We start from the raw sequence: 16,854 nt of genomic DNA, 5'->3' as shown, positions 1-16,854 counted from the left end.
ATATAAATATATATTTATATATATTCATATAAATATATATATATTTTTTAGACGGAGTCTTGCTCTGTCATCCAGGCTGGAGTGCAGTGGCGTGATCTCGGCTCACTGCAAGCTCCACCTCCCAGGTTCACACCATTCTCCTGCCTCAGCCTCCCGAGTAGCTGGGACTACAGGTGCCCGCCACTACGCGCAGCTAATTTTTTGTATTTTTAGTGGGGATGGGGTTTCACCGTGTTAGCCAGGATGGTCTCGAACTCCTGACCTCGTGATCCATCCGCCTCAGCCTCCCAAAGTGCTGGGATTACAGGAGTGAGCCACCACGTTCAGCCATCATTTATATTATTACAAATATCTTTTTTTTATTCAAGATAGTTATGAATTATGAAGCATTAAATTGGGTACTTCCGCCACTGAACTGCACTCTTACCATGAGCAAATATGTTATAATATAAACCTTTGAAGGTTGCTCCTAGTCTAATAGACTCTAAAAGATAACTTGCTAAAAAAGTATCAGTAGTCGACTCTCTCATTAGCTCTTGTAGCAACACAGAAGCACCACAGCAGACTGAAGGAAACTTAATACAACCTCTCAAGAATCTACATAGGCATCAAAAAATAACTTCTGAAGGAGCATGGTGTTCCTCTTATGGAGAAAGAATCAAATATTGGCTCATAGAAGGTTAAAGTGGATGTAGCATGAATACAATGTGTTGAACTCTTATTCTTACATCTCGTAACTTCAGGTTCTATCTCCCTCTTCTAATATGAGGCCTAGATCAAATGGTAGTGAACTGGATGTCTTCATACCCTTAACGAGCATCAGAACATTATGTAGGTGATCTGAAGCTTAAAGCTGGTGAGAAATCAACATAGTATAGGATTTATGAGAGGAGAGAGGGCTTTGATAAGGTTTTTCTCTAAAGCTAGAGTCCTTAGAGGCAGTCCTCCACTTGTTACATCTTCTGTTTATTATGTCTTTTACATCTACTAATGGAAATAGTCATTAACCTATGATCGCTGCCTCTCATTCTCTTTGTGCCCCAGTGAAGGGCCATTTTTCCATCTCAATCCCTGTGAAGTCAGACATTGCTCCTGTTGCTCGGTTGCTCATATATGCCGTTTTACCTACTGGGGACGTGATTGGGGATTCTGCAAAATACAAGGTCGAAAATTGTCTGGACAACAAGGTGGGTACTTTACATAATAAAATCTTCAACATTTTAAACTAGAAGTTACTACTGTTATCGTTTGTTTTATACATGTGAACATTAGGGCCAAAAGGGTTAAACAAATTCCCCAGAGACTTTCAGCAAGGTAGTGGCAGAGTCATACTAAGAAGCAGAATCACTTGATTCCTGGTACAAAACTCTCAAACTTCTCCTAGCATTGCCTCTTACCAATTACACAGTTCAGAGTACATTATTCCCTTCTTCTATGGTAAAATGTTGGGAAATATGTAAGCACGTGTTTGAGACTACTAAGGAGCCAAAAGAAAAAATGCAAGAGCACCTCAACCCATGCACGTTCCACCAAAATTAATAAGCACCTTGCCGTGTATCAAAGATAAAAATGGCATTTCATGACTAGTAATTTATAAGAATAATTAGAAATAATTCTAATGGCTCAAGTGATTCTTGAGAAGGAAAGAGAAGTGTAGGGGACAAAAAGCTTCAGGATTGACATAATGCCAACCCTCCACGAAGTCAAGCAGAGTGGTTATACATTGTACATGAGGAACACTGCAAATGCGAGTGAATGCATGGGTAAACCGGGAAATTTGCTTTTCTGACCTTTTGTTCCAATTTCACAGGTGGATTTGAGCTTCCGCCCATCACAAAGCCTCCCAGCCTCACACGCCCACCTGCAAGTCACAGCGGCTCCTCAGTCCCTCTGCGCCCTCCGTGCTGTGGACCAAAGCGTGCTGCTCATGAAGCCTGATGCTGAGCTCTCGGCGTCCTCGGTGAGTTCTCAGCAGCCTCAGGAATCAAGAAGGGCCATGCCAGGGGCTCAGAGCAAGGAAAAATGCCTGGATAAGTAGGATAAGATCAATTAAAATTATATTTATCTAGGAATTAATTGTTTTGGGCTCTCTTGTGGGCTTTCATTGGTAAGGAATTTTATATATATACAAAACTACTCACTTCTATAGGTAAAAAAAAAAAAGTATCGCTTAATACAGTATAATGAATCAAATAAAAGAATTTTTTAAAAGATGAAATGTGATGAAAATTAACAACCAAAAAAGGACTCGTTATTCAGATATGTTAAGCTTCTTGCTCAAGTGTACATAGCAATGCAAACTCAAATCTTCTGATTGTGTCAAGACATCCGTATATGCAAGGCTGGAGAGAATACAGAGCAGATTGTGAGAAGTGCTATAAGAGAAGTGTAGTTATGCAAAATAAAAGAAAGGATTAACTGAGCAATCAGGGAAGCCATTTGGAAATTATATATTTAAAATGTAAAAAGACCATGCACTACCCAAAGTCCTTAAAATCCCAGAGCTCTGTGCAACCAATAATAGGAGTTTTCAAACTAGTTTCAACGTTTCAAAAAGCCTAACGAAAGTGATACAGGTACCTGTACTAAGACTACACAGGCTAAAGGAAATATCACATTTCTGTTTTTCTAAGAATTATGGTTGGGTCTGGTGGCTCTTGCCTATAATCCCAACGCTTTGGGAGGCCAAGGCGGGTGGATCACTTGAGGTCAGGAATTTCAGACCAGCCTGGCCAACACGGCCAGTGAAACCCCGTCTCTACTAAAACTACAAAAATTAGCCAGGCAGGTGGTGGTAGCGCCTGTCGTCCCAGCTACTTGGGAGGTTGAGGCAGAAGCATCACTTGAACCCAGGAGGTGGAGGTTGAGTGAGCCGAGATCATGCCATTGCACTCCAGCCTGGGCAATAGAGCAAGACTCAATCTCAAAAAAAAAAAAAAAAAAAGAATTATATCTGCTGAAATAATTGCTTTCCCAAGCTACACATCATTTCCATCATTTCCATCATCTCTGCATTGCTACCCCATTCTGACCCATTCAGCCTTACACTACGGAAGTATCAGAATACTTTCCCTTTTTGTCCATAGGTTTTTGGGGGAACAGGTAGCGTTTGGTCACATGAATAAATTCTTTAGTGGTGATTTCTGAGATTTTGGTGCAACCATCACCCGAGCAGTATACGTTGTACCCAATTTGTAGCCTTTTATCCCTCACCCCCCTTCTACCCTTCCCCCTGAATCCACAAAGTCCATTGTATCATTCTTATGCCTTTGCATCCTCAAAGCTTAGCTCCCACTTCCTAATATGTATTATCTCTGAGGAACTTAGGAAAAATGAATTACTATATAATTGACATTGATAACTGAAATCTTTGAAAATATGGAGCTAATAGAAGAAATAGCAAAAGGGTATGCTGAATTGGAACAGCAAAAACTAGTTAACGGCATGTACTAATAGTAGTTTTTTCACATCTTCAGATTTTTAATATGAGGCCAATTGTAATAACCTCTTACTGAAGTTTTTTCTACTACCATAATTGAACAAAGAGAAATTTGTATTTTTATTTTCCTGAAATAGAAACTTATAAGAAAATATTTCTTACTTGTTTGTCCTTCTAATGGGATTTTAACTGAAAATATTAGAATACTTCTAAAGGAAGCAGTAAGTACATTTCAGCAGTAGGATCTCAAGAGGATATGTGGGAAAATAATATACATGTTTTATGTTTTGAATAACATAATTTTATAATTCTCAAAGAATTTTTCAAATTATAACAACCCTGATGGGTAGATAAGGCAGACAATCCTATGTATTAATAATAAAGCCGAAGCTTTCAGGGATTTAGTAGTAGACCCGAGTTAAAACACCAGCTCTTCTCAACCTTTGATTAGTGTTTTACCAGTGAAATACTTTGCTGCTACTAGTATAGGCCATTCATTCAACACATTTATTTAATGCCCACTGTGTTCTAGGCATTATACTAAGTGCTAGTAGAGATCAAGCAGTGAGCCACTGGAAAGATAAAAATTTATGTCTCATGGAAGTTACATTGTCTGTCCCATAGGTAAGACAGATGATAATTATGGAATATGCCACAATAAAGCAGGGAGAGGAAAGGAGAAATGTTAAGATACTTTGAGAAGGTGTCTAATTTCATCACACCACTCACTTTGTTCATCCGTTCTTGTCAATCAGTTTTAAACTCCTACAAATATAATGCAATGTAATGATCACAATTTTTATGTCTGTCTGTCTTCTCACCTTCAAATGGACTTGAAAGCATCATGCCTAGGATTTTACAGTTAAAGTTTTATGTATTATATGAAGATCTGGAGCATTTTGTTTCCACTAATAATACCTAAGAAAATGCCATCATATCCTGTGGAGAGAGGATATGCCTATCGTGTGCCTGTTTAGAACATGCACCCATTAACTTTGTTGCTTACCACAAGATAAGCACAAAACTATCATTTCCTTCTCTCATCTCAAAGCTTTGTGCAATGTCACATATACATCAGACCTCGATTTTTCAATTAATAAAATTTTATTTCATTCCAGTGTTGAGTCTAGTGGCGGCCTCTGAACTGTGTAACGAAGTAGTATGGCCCTTGAGTACTTAGATGGAGTGTTTTTTTTCCCTAAAATTGTTAAACATCTTCAAAATGAAAACACTGTGTCAAGAAAATGATCCATACCCACTATAAATCATCAGAGCAATGAGAGCACTCAAAGAAAGACTGATGTTCATTATTCCTATTCTTTTCTCCTTGAACTTAAAAAAAAGTCACAAATAAGTTTGCCTTTTTGTCTTTTGAATTTGTACAGGTTTATAACCTGCTACCAGTAAAGGACCTCACTGGCTTCCCTGAGCCTTTGAATGACCAGGACGATGAAGACTGTGTCAATCGTCATAATGTCTATATTAATGGAATCACATATACTCCAGTATCAAATACAAATGAAAAGGATATATATAGCTTCCTACAGGTAAAATCCTTATGTTGTAGATGGTCTGATCTTAAGGTTCTTAAAATATTACACTTGGAAAAGAGTCTTTATTTGAATGCCTTCATGTCCTAGTTGAGGGTAATGGGATATAAAGAGGTAAGTGGCTTCTCCACTAATAGCAGCAGATCTGCTAAAAGCTGCTGAACTAAGCTGGAACTTTCTGGAATATTATTCAAGTTTCCTTTTTTCACAGAAATTAATTGCTCTGTGATGTTTATTAATATCGTATATACAAAATAATTACTGTTGAAAGAGTTTAATGAAAAGAATAAAATTACCTCCTTAAGTATACAAATATCCCTTCTACACATGTGAATATTCAAAGTTTAATATTAAGTTAACTGGATTGCTTGTCAAATTCAATGAAAAGAAGTATCCACCTATGTATATTTTATAATATATATTTACTGATTAGATAATAATTTCCTTTGCAGGACATGAGCTTAAAGGCATTCACCAACTCAAAGATTCGTAAACCCAAAATATGTCCACAGCTTCAACAGTATGAAAGGAATGGACCTGAAGTTCTACGTGTAGGTTATTATGGTAAACAAAAAATTAATACATATGTATTACCTAATATATTCACTGGCTTTTAAATTTTTTTAAAGATACAATGTGACAAAAATTAACAAAAGAAAGGACTTGTGAGTCATACATATTATGGTTATTGCTCAAGGTCACATAGCAATATAAACTCAAATTCTAGTAAATGGAGATAGATGTGTTAGGCTGAAAAGGAAAGAGAAAGTTTCCAAGCATAGGATTAGTGTAAAGAGAAATAGAAATGTTCACAAAACAGGACTACATTCTCCATCAGTCAGGTAAAAACGCTGTTCAACTTCCCCAACACATCAACCAATATTGATGTTGGAACCACACACATTCATCAATGACATGAGCTACTTCTTTGATGAACTGAATAGTAATCAAGCATTTATTTATAGTCCCTTATTGTCAAATCATGATTGAGGATAAGTTGAGTGCAGAGAAAAGAGGGTCAAAAATCAAGGAAAGCATTTAGGGAGAATCAATTGGCTCTACAGAATTCACTATGAAGTCTATGGTGTATTTTACTATTTATAAATTATATTGTGCCATCCTTTATCAGTAAGGTTGATAGTAAATTTATGCATGTATAAGTTTATATATGCACAATTTTTTTCCAGAGAGCTGGTTGTGAAATATTGACCAGCACACCCTTACTAGAAGGTGAATAGAGTGAAAGAAACTAACTGTAATCTTCTGACACGATAGAGAATAGTCTTTATTATCACTGAACTTTTCCCTCCTGTAAACTGTTTCTCAAAGCCACTGTCGTAACATCTGTGTTAGTTTTTCCTTGCTCCTGCAGAGGAGCACACCAATGGAAACTTGGATTCCTGCCCTCTTCACGGCCTTGTGTCATAGCACTCTCCACTTAGCACAGCGGCAGCAGCCACCAAGGACTCCACAAAGTCCTTGTGCCCCACAGATAATCCAAGCCTCTGTCTGCCAAACTCTCTATAGCCTCTGCTTATGATCCTCCTCCCCCAGCTCACTCCTAGCTTATTCTTTTTTTTGTGGGGGGGGAGCGGTGGGTTAGTTGGTTGGTTTGTTTGAGACGAAGTCTCACTCTGTCGCCCAGTTCGCCCAGGCTGGAGTGCAGTGGCGCGATCTCCGCTCACTGCAAGCTCCGCCTCCCGGGTTCACGCCATTCTCCTGCCTCAGTCTCCCGAGTAGCTGGGACTATAGGCGCCCGCCACCACACCTGGCTAAATTTTTTTTTTGTATTTTTTAGTAGAGACGGGGTTTCACCGTGTTAGCCAGGGTGGTCTTGATCTCCTGACCTCGTGATCTGCCCGCCTCGGTCTCCCAAAGCGCTGGGATTACAGGCGTGAGCCACCGCGCCCGGCCACTCCTAGCTTATTCTAATACTTCATAAGTCATCCAACATCCAACATATTTCCTCCTCAAAGAAGCTTTCCCTAATGACCCAAGTGCCCTCTCCTCCTTCCTCTCTATTTCATCAGACGATTTGGGTTTTTTTTGGTGACAACTATTACGTTCTCTCATAAGCTTTATCTGTATGTTTATTGTAGTATCTTATCCCTCACCCAACATAGATGCAGATGTAATGGGAAGAGGCCAGGCACGCAAGCTGCAACTTGAAGAGCCTCACACAGAGACTGTACGAAAGTACTTCCCTGAGACATGGATCTGGGATTTGGTGGTGGTAAAGTAAGTAACTTCCTGCATATACAATATGCAACGATAGAGGTCCCTCACTATTTTCAATTCTTTGCTAGTTTTCCTGTTTTTATTGTTTTATTTGTTTATGATGTACAACATGATGTTTTGATATACATACACATACACACAGTGAAATGATTACTACAGTCAAGCAAATTAACACATCTATTAGCTCACATTGTTACCTGTTTTTGTGTGCGTGGCAAGCGCACCTAAAATCTATCATTTTAGCCAAGTTTCAGTATCCAACTATATAGTCATTATAGTTGACTATATTATCAACTATAGTCCTCATGCTGTACTTTAGATTTCTAAATTTATTCATCCTACATAACTTCAACTTTGTACCTTTTGACCTGCTTCTCCCCATCCGTGTAACCCCAACCACCCTTCTACTCTCTGTTCCTATGTATTCAACTTCTTTTAGCATCCACATACAAGTAAGATCATGCAGTATTTGTCCTGTGTCTGGCTTATTTCACTTAGCATAATCTCCCCCAGCTTCATCCATGTTGTCACAAATGGCAGGATCTTCTTCGACTTAAGGCTGAATAATATTCCATTATGCATAGCCACAATTTATTTATCCATTCACCCAGACACTTAGGTTGTTTTTATATCTTGACAACCGTGAATAATGCTGTCATGAACACCAAAACACATATATCTCTACGAGGTGCTTATTTCATTTCCTTTGGGAGTATACCCAGAAGAGGGATTTCTGGGACATATGGTAGTTTCCATTTGAAAATTTTTGAGGTATCTCCATACCGTTTTCCATAATGGCTGTGGCAATGTGCATTTGTACCCAGGACAGTGAAGAAACTCCTTCCAAAGTGATACTGGAAATGGAGTTTTATCCCTGAAACAAGCCAGTGGCGCAGGTGGGGAGAAGGAGTGGGAATGGCCATATGCTCCCTTTCAGGCTCCTGGAGTCTTGTCTACCTCTCCCTTTCACTCCCAGATGCAAACTGTTTAGAAGCCCAACCCTTAGGAGGCAGCCAGAAATGTGTGTAGACAAACTCCTTCGAGGGAGAGACCGGAAGCTAGGAGATTTTGCCTGTTCTCTCCGTATTGAGGCAAGGGGTGGTTGGGGGCAGGTAGCCACTGGCATTGCTCAAAGGCCTATTTAAAACCACCTCTATGTTCACTGTGGTCTAGGGAGACTCCTGATTGCAGAGCTCCAACTACTCCTGGGTGATTTAGGAGCCCGACCCTTAGGTAGGAGCTGTAGACGCTGGGGTGCTTGATGCATAGACAAATTATTCCCAGGGGTATGCTGGAGACCTGGTTTTATCTGTGGGGTGAGCCGGGGGAAGGAGGCATGGGAAGTGCCCTTACTGCTTCTCAGGCTCCCTGTAAGTCGATCGTTTTCCTGCCCCTTCTGCTTCCCCGTGCAGGCTAGTTAGAAGCCCAACACTCAGTCAGCAACTGAGGAAGTGGGTAGACGAAGCCTAACTAGGAGCTGTTAGCTAATTTTTCAGTACTGAAGTACTTCTTTCAAACGCATTGCTAATTTCAGGAGATGTTTAACGTAAATACATCAGCTAAGAAGTCTTACTAATCTAATTGCATCAGAGCTAAAAAATTTTGTGCAAATTTAATTCTAAGATTTCCAGAAAATGGGCATAAAGACCAAATATAACCAAGTACTGCACAGATTAATGCCTGTAAGAGATCCCTCATTGGTTGGCAATCCTGAGTTAAATACAGATTCAGTCAGACCCACTATACACAATAGTAGTAGAATTTAAAATTATAAAGCAGCCCTCAGTGGAACAGCATTTTTGGGAAGAGAACTGAAGAACAATCTCAAACTGCATATTACATTTATAACTATATTGTCTGTAAAAAGTTATGCTACAATTCTGATATACTACAATTAAAAACAGCTGGAAGAAAAGGCCTTATATTCCCCATCTCAATCCTTGATTATACTCTCCGTTATTGGTCTTTCTATTGAGTGTTTTTAAGTCGTGACAGTAGAATCATTCCTAGGGATTCTCTCCCTAGAGAGGATGTATTTAACTGCTTCATTTCTATCCTTCACTTTCCCTCCTCTCCAGCTCATCAGGTGTGGCTGAGGTAGGAGTAACAGTGCCTGACACCATCACTGACTGGAAGGCAGGGGCTTTCTGCCTGTCTGAAGACGCTGGACTTGGTATCTCTTCCACTGCCTCTCTCCGAGCCTTCCAGCCCTTCTTTGTGGAGCTCACAATGCCCTACTCTGTGATCCGTGGAGAGGTCTTCACACTCAAGGCCACGGTCCTAAACTACCTTCCCAAATGCATCCGGGTAAGGATCTCTTTCCTCAATTACACACAAGGTAGCCATCAAGTAAATTAAAAGTTGCATTCCTAGGAGTACTGACAAACTCTTGTATGCAAACTATGCTTACTAGATATTCATGATTGTATAAGTTACAGGTTGTGAGATCTCCAAATACCAAATTGCACCATAAAGCAAGTTGCTAGCCCTTATAACCCTTCAAAGTTAGTATTTGTGTGGTATGAAGACTCCTGACAGGGATGACAAAAGTCAGGACTTTATTCTCATGACAGATTCCATAAGGTTTCAACCTCTACGATCTCATATATTTAACTTTTCATAGCTCATTCATTATATTAAACCTAATTTTAAAAGTTGTTTGTGAGCATCTTACCTCTGCTGAAACCATAACTGTTTATAAGTCTTGTATCCTCTGCTGGGAGATCTGAGCGAATGGTCAAAGTTCCAGACCAAAGAGGTAGAGCAGCATGCCATCATTACCTTTCCCTTCCTCTGGTCCCATCATGTGAAAGAGCAGGTTGCTTCCAAAATAACTCAGATTTATATGTCAGATCCACTTAAATGTATTTCAGGTATTTGATCTTCATTTATATCATCTTTAATGTGAGGCAACCTGAAATCTAACCAATTCCTCAAGATGCTTTATTGCAAACCCATTCTCCCTCTGTTCTCCTTCCCCCTCTACTCTCTTTCTTATGTGTGGTTTCAGGTCAGTGTGCAGCTGGAAGCCTCTCCCGCCTTCCTAGCTGTCCCAGTGGAGAAGGAACAAGAGCCTCACTGCATCTGTGCAAACGGGCGGCAAACTGTGTCCTGGGCAATAACCCCAAAATCATTAGGTGAGCAAAAAACTCCTAGAGGTAATTCTTTACTCAAAGATTGCCTATGGCAGTGGGAACCTTATACTGAGTGCTACTTCCTTCAGGAAAAGACCGCTAGATGCTGCGATTTTTTTCCTTTGTCTTTTATTCTAAGATACCTACAAAGATATCCTCAACATCTCCACCTTGAATTCCCAGTATCATTCACCTCTCATTTGCATGTTTCCATTCCTGCTTCTGTGTTTTAATAAAACAAAAGTTTACAGAGCATTGAACATTTATAAATCTTGAGTTTGGAGGCATGGAGGAAGGGGAAGATGGCATTCATTTCTATTGGCCTTTTTTTTTTTTTTCCCAGGAAATGTGAATTTCACTGTGAGTGCAGAGGCACTAGAGTCTCAAGAGCTGTGTGGAACTGAGGTGGCTTCAGTCCCTCAATATGGAAAGAAAGACACAATCATCAAGCCTCTGTTGGTTGAAGTAAGTAAGCCTAAATAATATATAGTCCATGATAATATATAGTAATATAGATGGGTAACATAATAATAATATATGGATATTTTATAATGTTATTCTCATGTATCTCTCTGTCTCTTGATTTACTTTCTGTTTTGTTGGGGTGTTTTTGTTTTTGTTTTTGTTTTCGAGACAGAGTCTTGCCATCACCCAGGCTGGAGTGCAGTGGCAGGATCTCTGTTCACTGCAACCTCTGCCTCCAGGGTTCAAGCAGTTCTTGTGCCTCAGCCTCCTGAGTAGCTGGGATTACAGGCGTGCACCACCACACCCAGCTAATTTTTGTATTTTTAGTAGGGACAGGGTTTCACCACGTTGGCCAGGCTGGTCTCGAACTCCTGGCCTCAAGTGATCCACCCACGTCAGATTCCCAAAGTGCTAGGATTATGGGTGTGAGCCACCATGCCCAGCCTCCCTTTGATTTACTTTCTTGCATAAAATTACCTCCTACATATATTGCTTATATGTACAGAATTTTCTTAGATAATACAGTTCAAATCCTTCTCTTCACTATCCAGATATCTGTGGTCCCTCCATTAACACACATGTTCTAAAGGTCAGTCCATTCTCACTAACTTTTCTTTCTTTTACCTAAAGCCTGAAGGACTAGAGAAGGAAACAACATTCAACTCCCTGCTTTGTCCATCAGGTAAGAGTCAACCATCATAATTTAAAAAACATTAAAGTCTAACATTTAAAGTTCAAAGAACATTTATATATTATTCCTACACTTTCTCTGTGATCTAAGACCTGAAGCAGCATCAATGCATTTGACAATTGGGGAAAACAGTTCTTAGGAAGGCCAAGTAATTTGATCAGAATATCCCTAGGCCTGCATTCTGAGTCTTGATCTATGTAGCACCTATGCAAACATCAAATGACTTTCTGACCAGTGTATGGTATGGGCATAGGTAGAAAGTGGGTAGAATCAAAATGAATATTACCAAAGGGGATGTTTCCTTAAATAATTAGTAAGGCAAACTCTGGATGGCTGAGTTCGGGGCATTCTAACACTGAGTTTTGCATAGCCAACGGTATTTGATAATGGGATTGCTATTTCCCAAAGAAAAAGTTGTCATGGCCTTTACCATTATTGTCATATTAATGTTTGTTTGATGCCTATCCTGTACCTAATGCTCTATCAATCATTTGAGAAGAAACTTACAGTAAAACTTACAGTAAAAATTTTATACACTAAGAAACTTACAGTAAAAATTTAATACACTAAGAAATGTATCAGCACAACGCATTCTCACCCCAAACCAACACTGAATCAACACCATACTCTGACTACCTACAATTTCTATTTAGTATGTTTTTCATCCTAAATACTAAATACTTTACCTATTCATCTGTGGCCAAGATGTAACATATAAAATGTATCCTAAAACCATACTTTCCTCGTCATTTAGCCTTATTTCTACATTTAAGTGAATTGAGTACCTATCATTCAATCCTTTTATCATGACTTCTCCATTTCTGAGTTCCTTATTTTGATTTATCTCTTAGGTGTAAGGCCTAATCATCAAATAGCTTTATTTAATTTCATTTTAATTACCAACATAATCAAATTTGCTTACCTAATTATATAAAAATATATTCTTATTTAAAAAAAACAAAAGAGAACATCATATTAAAGGTTAATGTCAACCCCCTGAACATTTTTCAGTACTTTGTCATCCATTTATCTTTAGAAATAATGTGTGTAGATGTATATGTTTGTGGATGTGTGATTTACATATAATAAACTGTATAAGTTTCATTGTATAAATCACTGTTTGTTTTTTACTCAGCATCCTGTCTTGGAGATTTATCTATGTCAAATTGTAGATCTAGGTCTTTCCTTTTCATTGCTTTTAATCTTGTAATATAAATATATCACAATTCTGCTTAGTGTTTTAGTCTTCCTATATTGATTTTTTCAACTATTTGCTAGCTTTAAAAAAATTAGTTAATTATAATAATAGCCTCCTTATGAACATATACAAATACAGCTAGGGTACATACCAAAATGTTAAAAATTCCTGAGTCAGAGAGCATATGTGTAGATATGCATAGTTTTATTTGTTTGGTTGGTTGTTGTTCTTTAATTACATTGTAAACTGACCATTTATAATTGTATATATTTACAGCATACAAACTGATGTTATGATTTATGAATAGAATGTGAAATAATTAAATCAAGCTAATCTCAAATACTTATGTTTTGTGGTGAGAACGTTTGAAATTCTCTAAGCAAGTTTGAAACATACAACACTCTATTATTAACTATATTCACCATGCTGTGCAATAGATCCCAAAAAGAAAAAAATGTATTCCTTCTGTCTGAGACTTTGTGTCCCTTGAACACAATCTTCCTTATACTCCAGCCTCATGCTCCATAACCACCATTCTACTCTCTGCTCCTGTGAATTTGAATGTTTTAGCTTCCACATACAAATGAGAACATGCAATATTTGTTTTCCTGTACCTGGCTTATTTCACTTAACATAATCTCCTCCAGATTTAATCATGCTGCCCTAAATGGCAGCATGTTCTTCTTTTTTAAAATGGAATGGAATTCCATGTGTATATATACCAAATTTTCTTTATCTATTCATCTGTTGATGACACTTATGATTCCATAACTAGACACCAGTAATTTGATAGGGATTACGTTGAATATGTAGATTGCTTTGGGTAGTGTGGACATTTTAACAATATTAATTCTTCCAATCCATGAACATTGTATGCTTTTCATTTATTTGTGTTCTCTTTGATTTCTTTCATCAGTGTTTTATAGTTTCCAGTGTACACTTCACCTCCTTGATTAGATTTATTTCTACATATTTTTTTCATAGCTATTGTAAATGGGATTGTTTTTATTTCTTTTTTGATCATTCATTGTTAGTGTATAGAAAATACTACTGATTTTTATGTGTTGATTTTGTATCTTGCAACTTTATTGCATTCATTTATAAGTTCTTGCAACCCTTTTGTGAAGTCTTTTGAGCTCCCAATATATGATAATGTCATCACCAACAGTGAAAATTTTACTTCTTCCTTTTCAATTTGTATATTTTTCATTTCTTTTTCATGTTTGATTGCTCTTGCTGATACTTCCAGTACTACTTTGAAAATAAATGGTGACAGTGGGTCACCATTTAAACTATCAGAAATCAAAGACGAAGAAAAAATTCTGAAAGCAGAAGGTGATAAGAACCATATCACATACCAAAGGGGATGTTTCCTTAAATAATTAGTAATGCAAACTCTGGATGGCTGAATTCGGGGCATTCTAACACTGAGTTTTCCTGTACCTGGCTTATTTCACTTAACATAATCTCCTCCAGATTTAATCACACTGTCCTATGCTTGTTATTAATATTTTGTCCTTTAACCCTTGTACTAGAGATAAAAGTACTTTTAATACCATCATTACAGTCACAGAGTATTCTGAATATGGCTCTGTATTACTTATACCATTACATTTTGTGCTTTTGTGTTTTTGTATTGTTAATTAGGAACCTTTTGTTTCAGCTTAAAGAACTCCCTTCAGTAATTCCTGAAGGCAGGACTAATGTTGACGACTCCCTTAGCTTGTAGTTTGTCTGGGAATGTTTTATTTCTCCCTCATTTCTAAAAGACAGCTTTGCTGGATGAAGAATTCTTGATTACACATTGTTTTTATTTTTGTTTTCCTTCAGCACTTTGAATATATTATTCCACTCTCCCTCAGCCTGCAGGGTTCCTGCTAAAAACCCATGGATGGTTGTATTGGAATTCCTTTGTATGTGATATGTTTCTTATCACCTTCTGCTTTCAGAATTTTTTCTTCGTCTTTGATTTCTGATAGTTTAATTATTGTGTCTTAGTGAACAATTCTTTCATTTGAATTTCATTGGAGAACTCTGTGCCTCCTGTACTTGGATGCTGGCATCTATCCCCTGATCAGGGAAGTTTTCAGCCATGTTGATTTTTTTTTTTTTCTTTTTTTTTCCTGATTCTGTACTCTTTTTTTTTTCATTATTGCTTTAAATATGCTTTATAGTCTCCTTCTTCTGGACTTTCTTTAATGCAAAGGTTTGATTTCATGATGATGTCCCATAATTTCCATAGGCTTTCGTCATTCTTTTGTCTTTCTGCTCTTCTGCCTGGATAATTCCAAATATTCTGTCTTTGAGCTCACTGATTCTTCTGCTTGACCAAGTCTACTGTTGAGCTTTCTATTGTATTTTTAAATAAAGTCATTGTATTCTTTATTTCTAGGATTTCTATTTGGTTTCTTTTTAATTGTTTCTATTTATTTTTTATTTTACAATATTAGCTAAGTTGCAGATAATTGTTTCTATTTCATGTCAAACTTCTCACTTTGTTGGTGTATTGTTTTGCAAATTCATTTAATTTTGTATTTATATATTCTTGTAGTCAACTGAATTTCTTCAAGAGGATTATTCAAGAGGAGAATTCTTTGTCAGTGATTTTATAGATTTTCATTTCTATGAGGTCAATTTTTTGAGCTTTGTCAGTTTCTTTTGGAGGTGTCATGATTCCTTGATTCTTCATAATCCTTTGTCCTTGCATTGTTTGTGCATTTGAGGAGAAAGCCACTTCTTCTGGCCTTTATAGGTATTCTTTGGCAGGGATAAACATTTGCTATTTAGTCTAGCCTATAATTCTGGAAAGATCAGTTGGTGACAACCTTGAGCAGGCAGAGTTTTTCATGGGTTCCCTAGTTGGCTGGGCCACTGCCTTTGCTCTTATGTTTGGTAGGGCCACTGGTTATGCCTTGCTGTCTGGCAAGATCACTGTTTGGTCTCTGCTATCTGGTGGAGCTGCTGGCTGGGTACTGCAAGGGCCTCTGGTCAGGCCAGTCACAGGATATATTGCCTGGCTGGATGATTCTGCTATTTGGGACCTTAAGGTAGACAGGGTCACAATCTGGGCTGTGAGATTAGGTGGAGTTGTTGCTTGGGTTGGACAGAAATAAATACTATACTTCTTAGATTTGCATAATAGAGGACTGCTACCCCACCCTTGTGCATGGAGCCATGGAGTGAGGTTTTGGCTGAGTTGAGCCACCCTTTAGACTCCCAGGTCAAGCGTATTTAACCCCTACACTTCTATGAAATGCACAGAAGTGTCTCCTACCTGGGTGGGATCACTGGCATAAGCTCTGAAGCTGGGCTTACAGACTGGCCATCTGGAAACTCAAGCTAGGTTGAACTTCCCACCATGCTTCTGAAAGTGACCAGCTCAGTTTTGCAGATGGGCTATGCAGTTGGCTGGTGTCTCTGAATGAGTGCCATAGCTGGCAGAAACACAGAAGCACTACTAAAATGCACATGCTGGTCACTGTGAGCTCTGTCCTTCTTTGTTTCTACCTGACCTCAGGTAGTCTAGTCATGCCATTACTTCCAGTGTTCCCAGTGAAATGAGACCAGAGTGGGCTTCCTGAGAAGTGTCTTTGAATACTTGAGAATCTTGATGTCTACCTCTGGTTCTCTTTCCCCTCTGTGGAAACTGTGACCCCAGGGGAATCCTCTCTGTCTGGCATTGTGCTAACCTAAAGGAGTGGGAACAGTGACATGGTCAAAGCGAGACCATTCTTCCTACCCTTCTAATTTGTCTTCACTCAGTTCTGTGAACAATGTATGTGTTCTAGACTTGTTTCCAAGTATTGGGGTTTTCAAAATAGATTTTCTGATCTGTGGATAGTAGCTAGTTGGACTTTCTGTGGAGGGAGAGAAGATCCTGAGACTTTCTAGTCCATCATCTTGCTTTATTCTGAGTTTTAATAGAACTACAAAAAGAAAATTCTCCTCTTTATTACCCAAATGCATTTATACTTCCACCAGTATACATTACCATAGTGTTATACTTGCCATCATCTGTTACCATCAAAGTTTTTCATTTTAATTTTTGCCAAAAATTTAGAAAAAAAAATTTTGCTGTTGTTTTAATTTATATTTTTTTAATTACAAGCATGACCTTAGTTTTGCATGTTTATTAATTG

The 16,854-nt window shown here is 38.1% G+C and overlaps 1 protein-coding gene across 2 annotated transcripts in view; it reads left to right on the top strand.

Moving 5' to 3' along the window:
- The first annotated feature begins 372 nt into the window (after nt 1-372).
- Nucleotides 373-16,854, top strand: part of LOC116273422 (alpha-2-macroglobulin-like) — a 30,287-nt gene continuing 13,805 nt past the window's right edge. For both annotated transcript variants that reach the window (XM_031662483.1, XM_031662482.1), the window contains exons 1-9: nt 373-1,187; nt 1,811-1,960; nt 4,825-4,986; nt 5,442-5,553; nt 7,113-7,227; nt 9,306-9,534; nt 10,238-10,364; nt 10,705-10,826; nt 11,457-11,508. In XM_031662483.1, coding sequence (XP_031518343.1) covers nt 1,011-1,187; nt 1,811-1,960; nt 4,825-4,986; nt 5,442-5,553; nt 7,113-7,227; nt 9,306-9,534; nt 10,238-10,364; nt 10,705-10,826; nt 11,457-11,508 — 1,246 coding nt within the window. In that variant the 5' untranslated portion in view covers nt 373-1,010. The remainder of the gene's footprint in view (nt 1,188-1,810; nt 1,961-4,824; nt 4,987-5,441; nt 5,554-7,112; nt 7,228-9,305; nt 9,535-10,237; nt 10,365-10,704; nt 10,827-11,456; nt 11,509-16,854) is intronic.

Source organism: Papio anubis, unplaced genomic scaffold, assembly GCF_008728515.1.
Source record: "Papio anubis isolate 15944 unplaced genomic scaffold, Panubis1.0 scaffold663, whole genome shotgun sequence".
Classification (NCBI taxonomy): Eukaryota; Metazoa; Chordata; class Mammalia; order Primates; family Cercopithecidae; genus Papio; species Papio anubis.
This window is presented reverse-complemented; position numbering and strand designations above follow the sequence as displayed.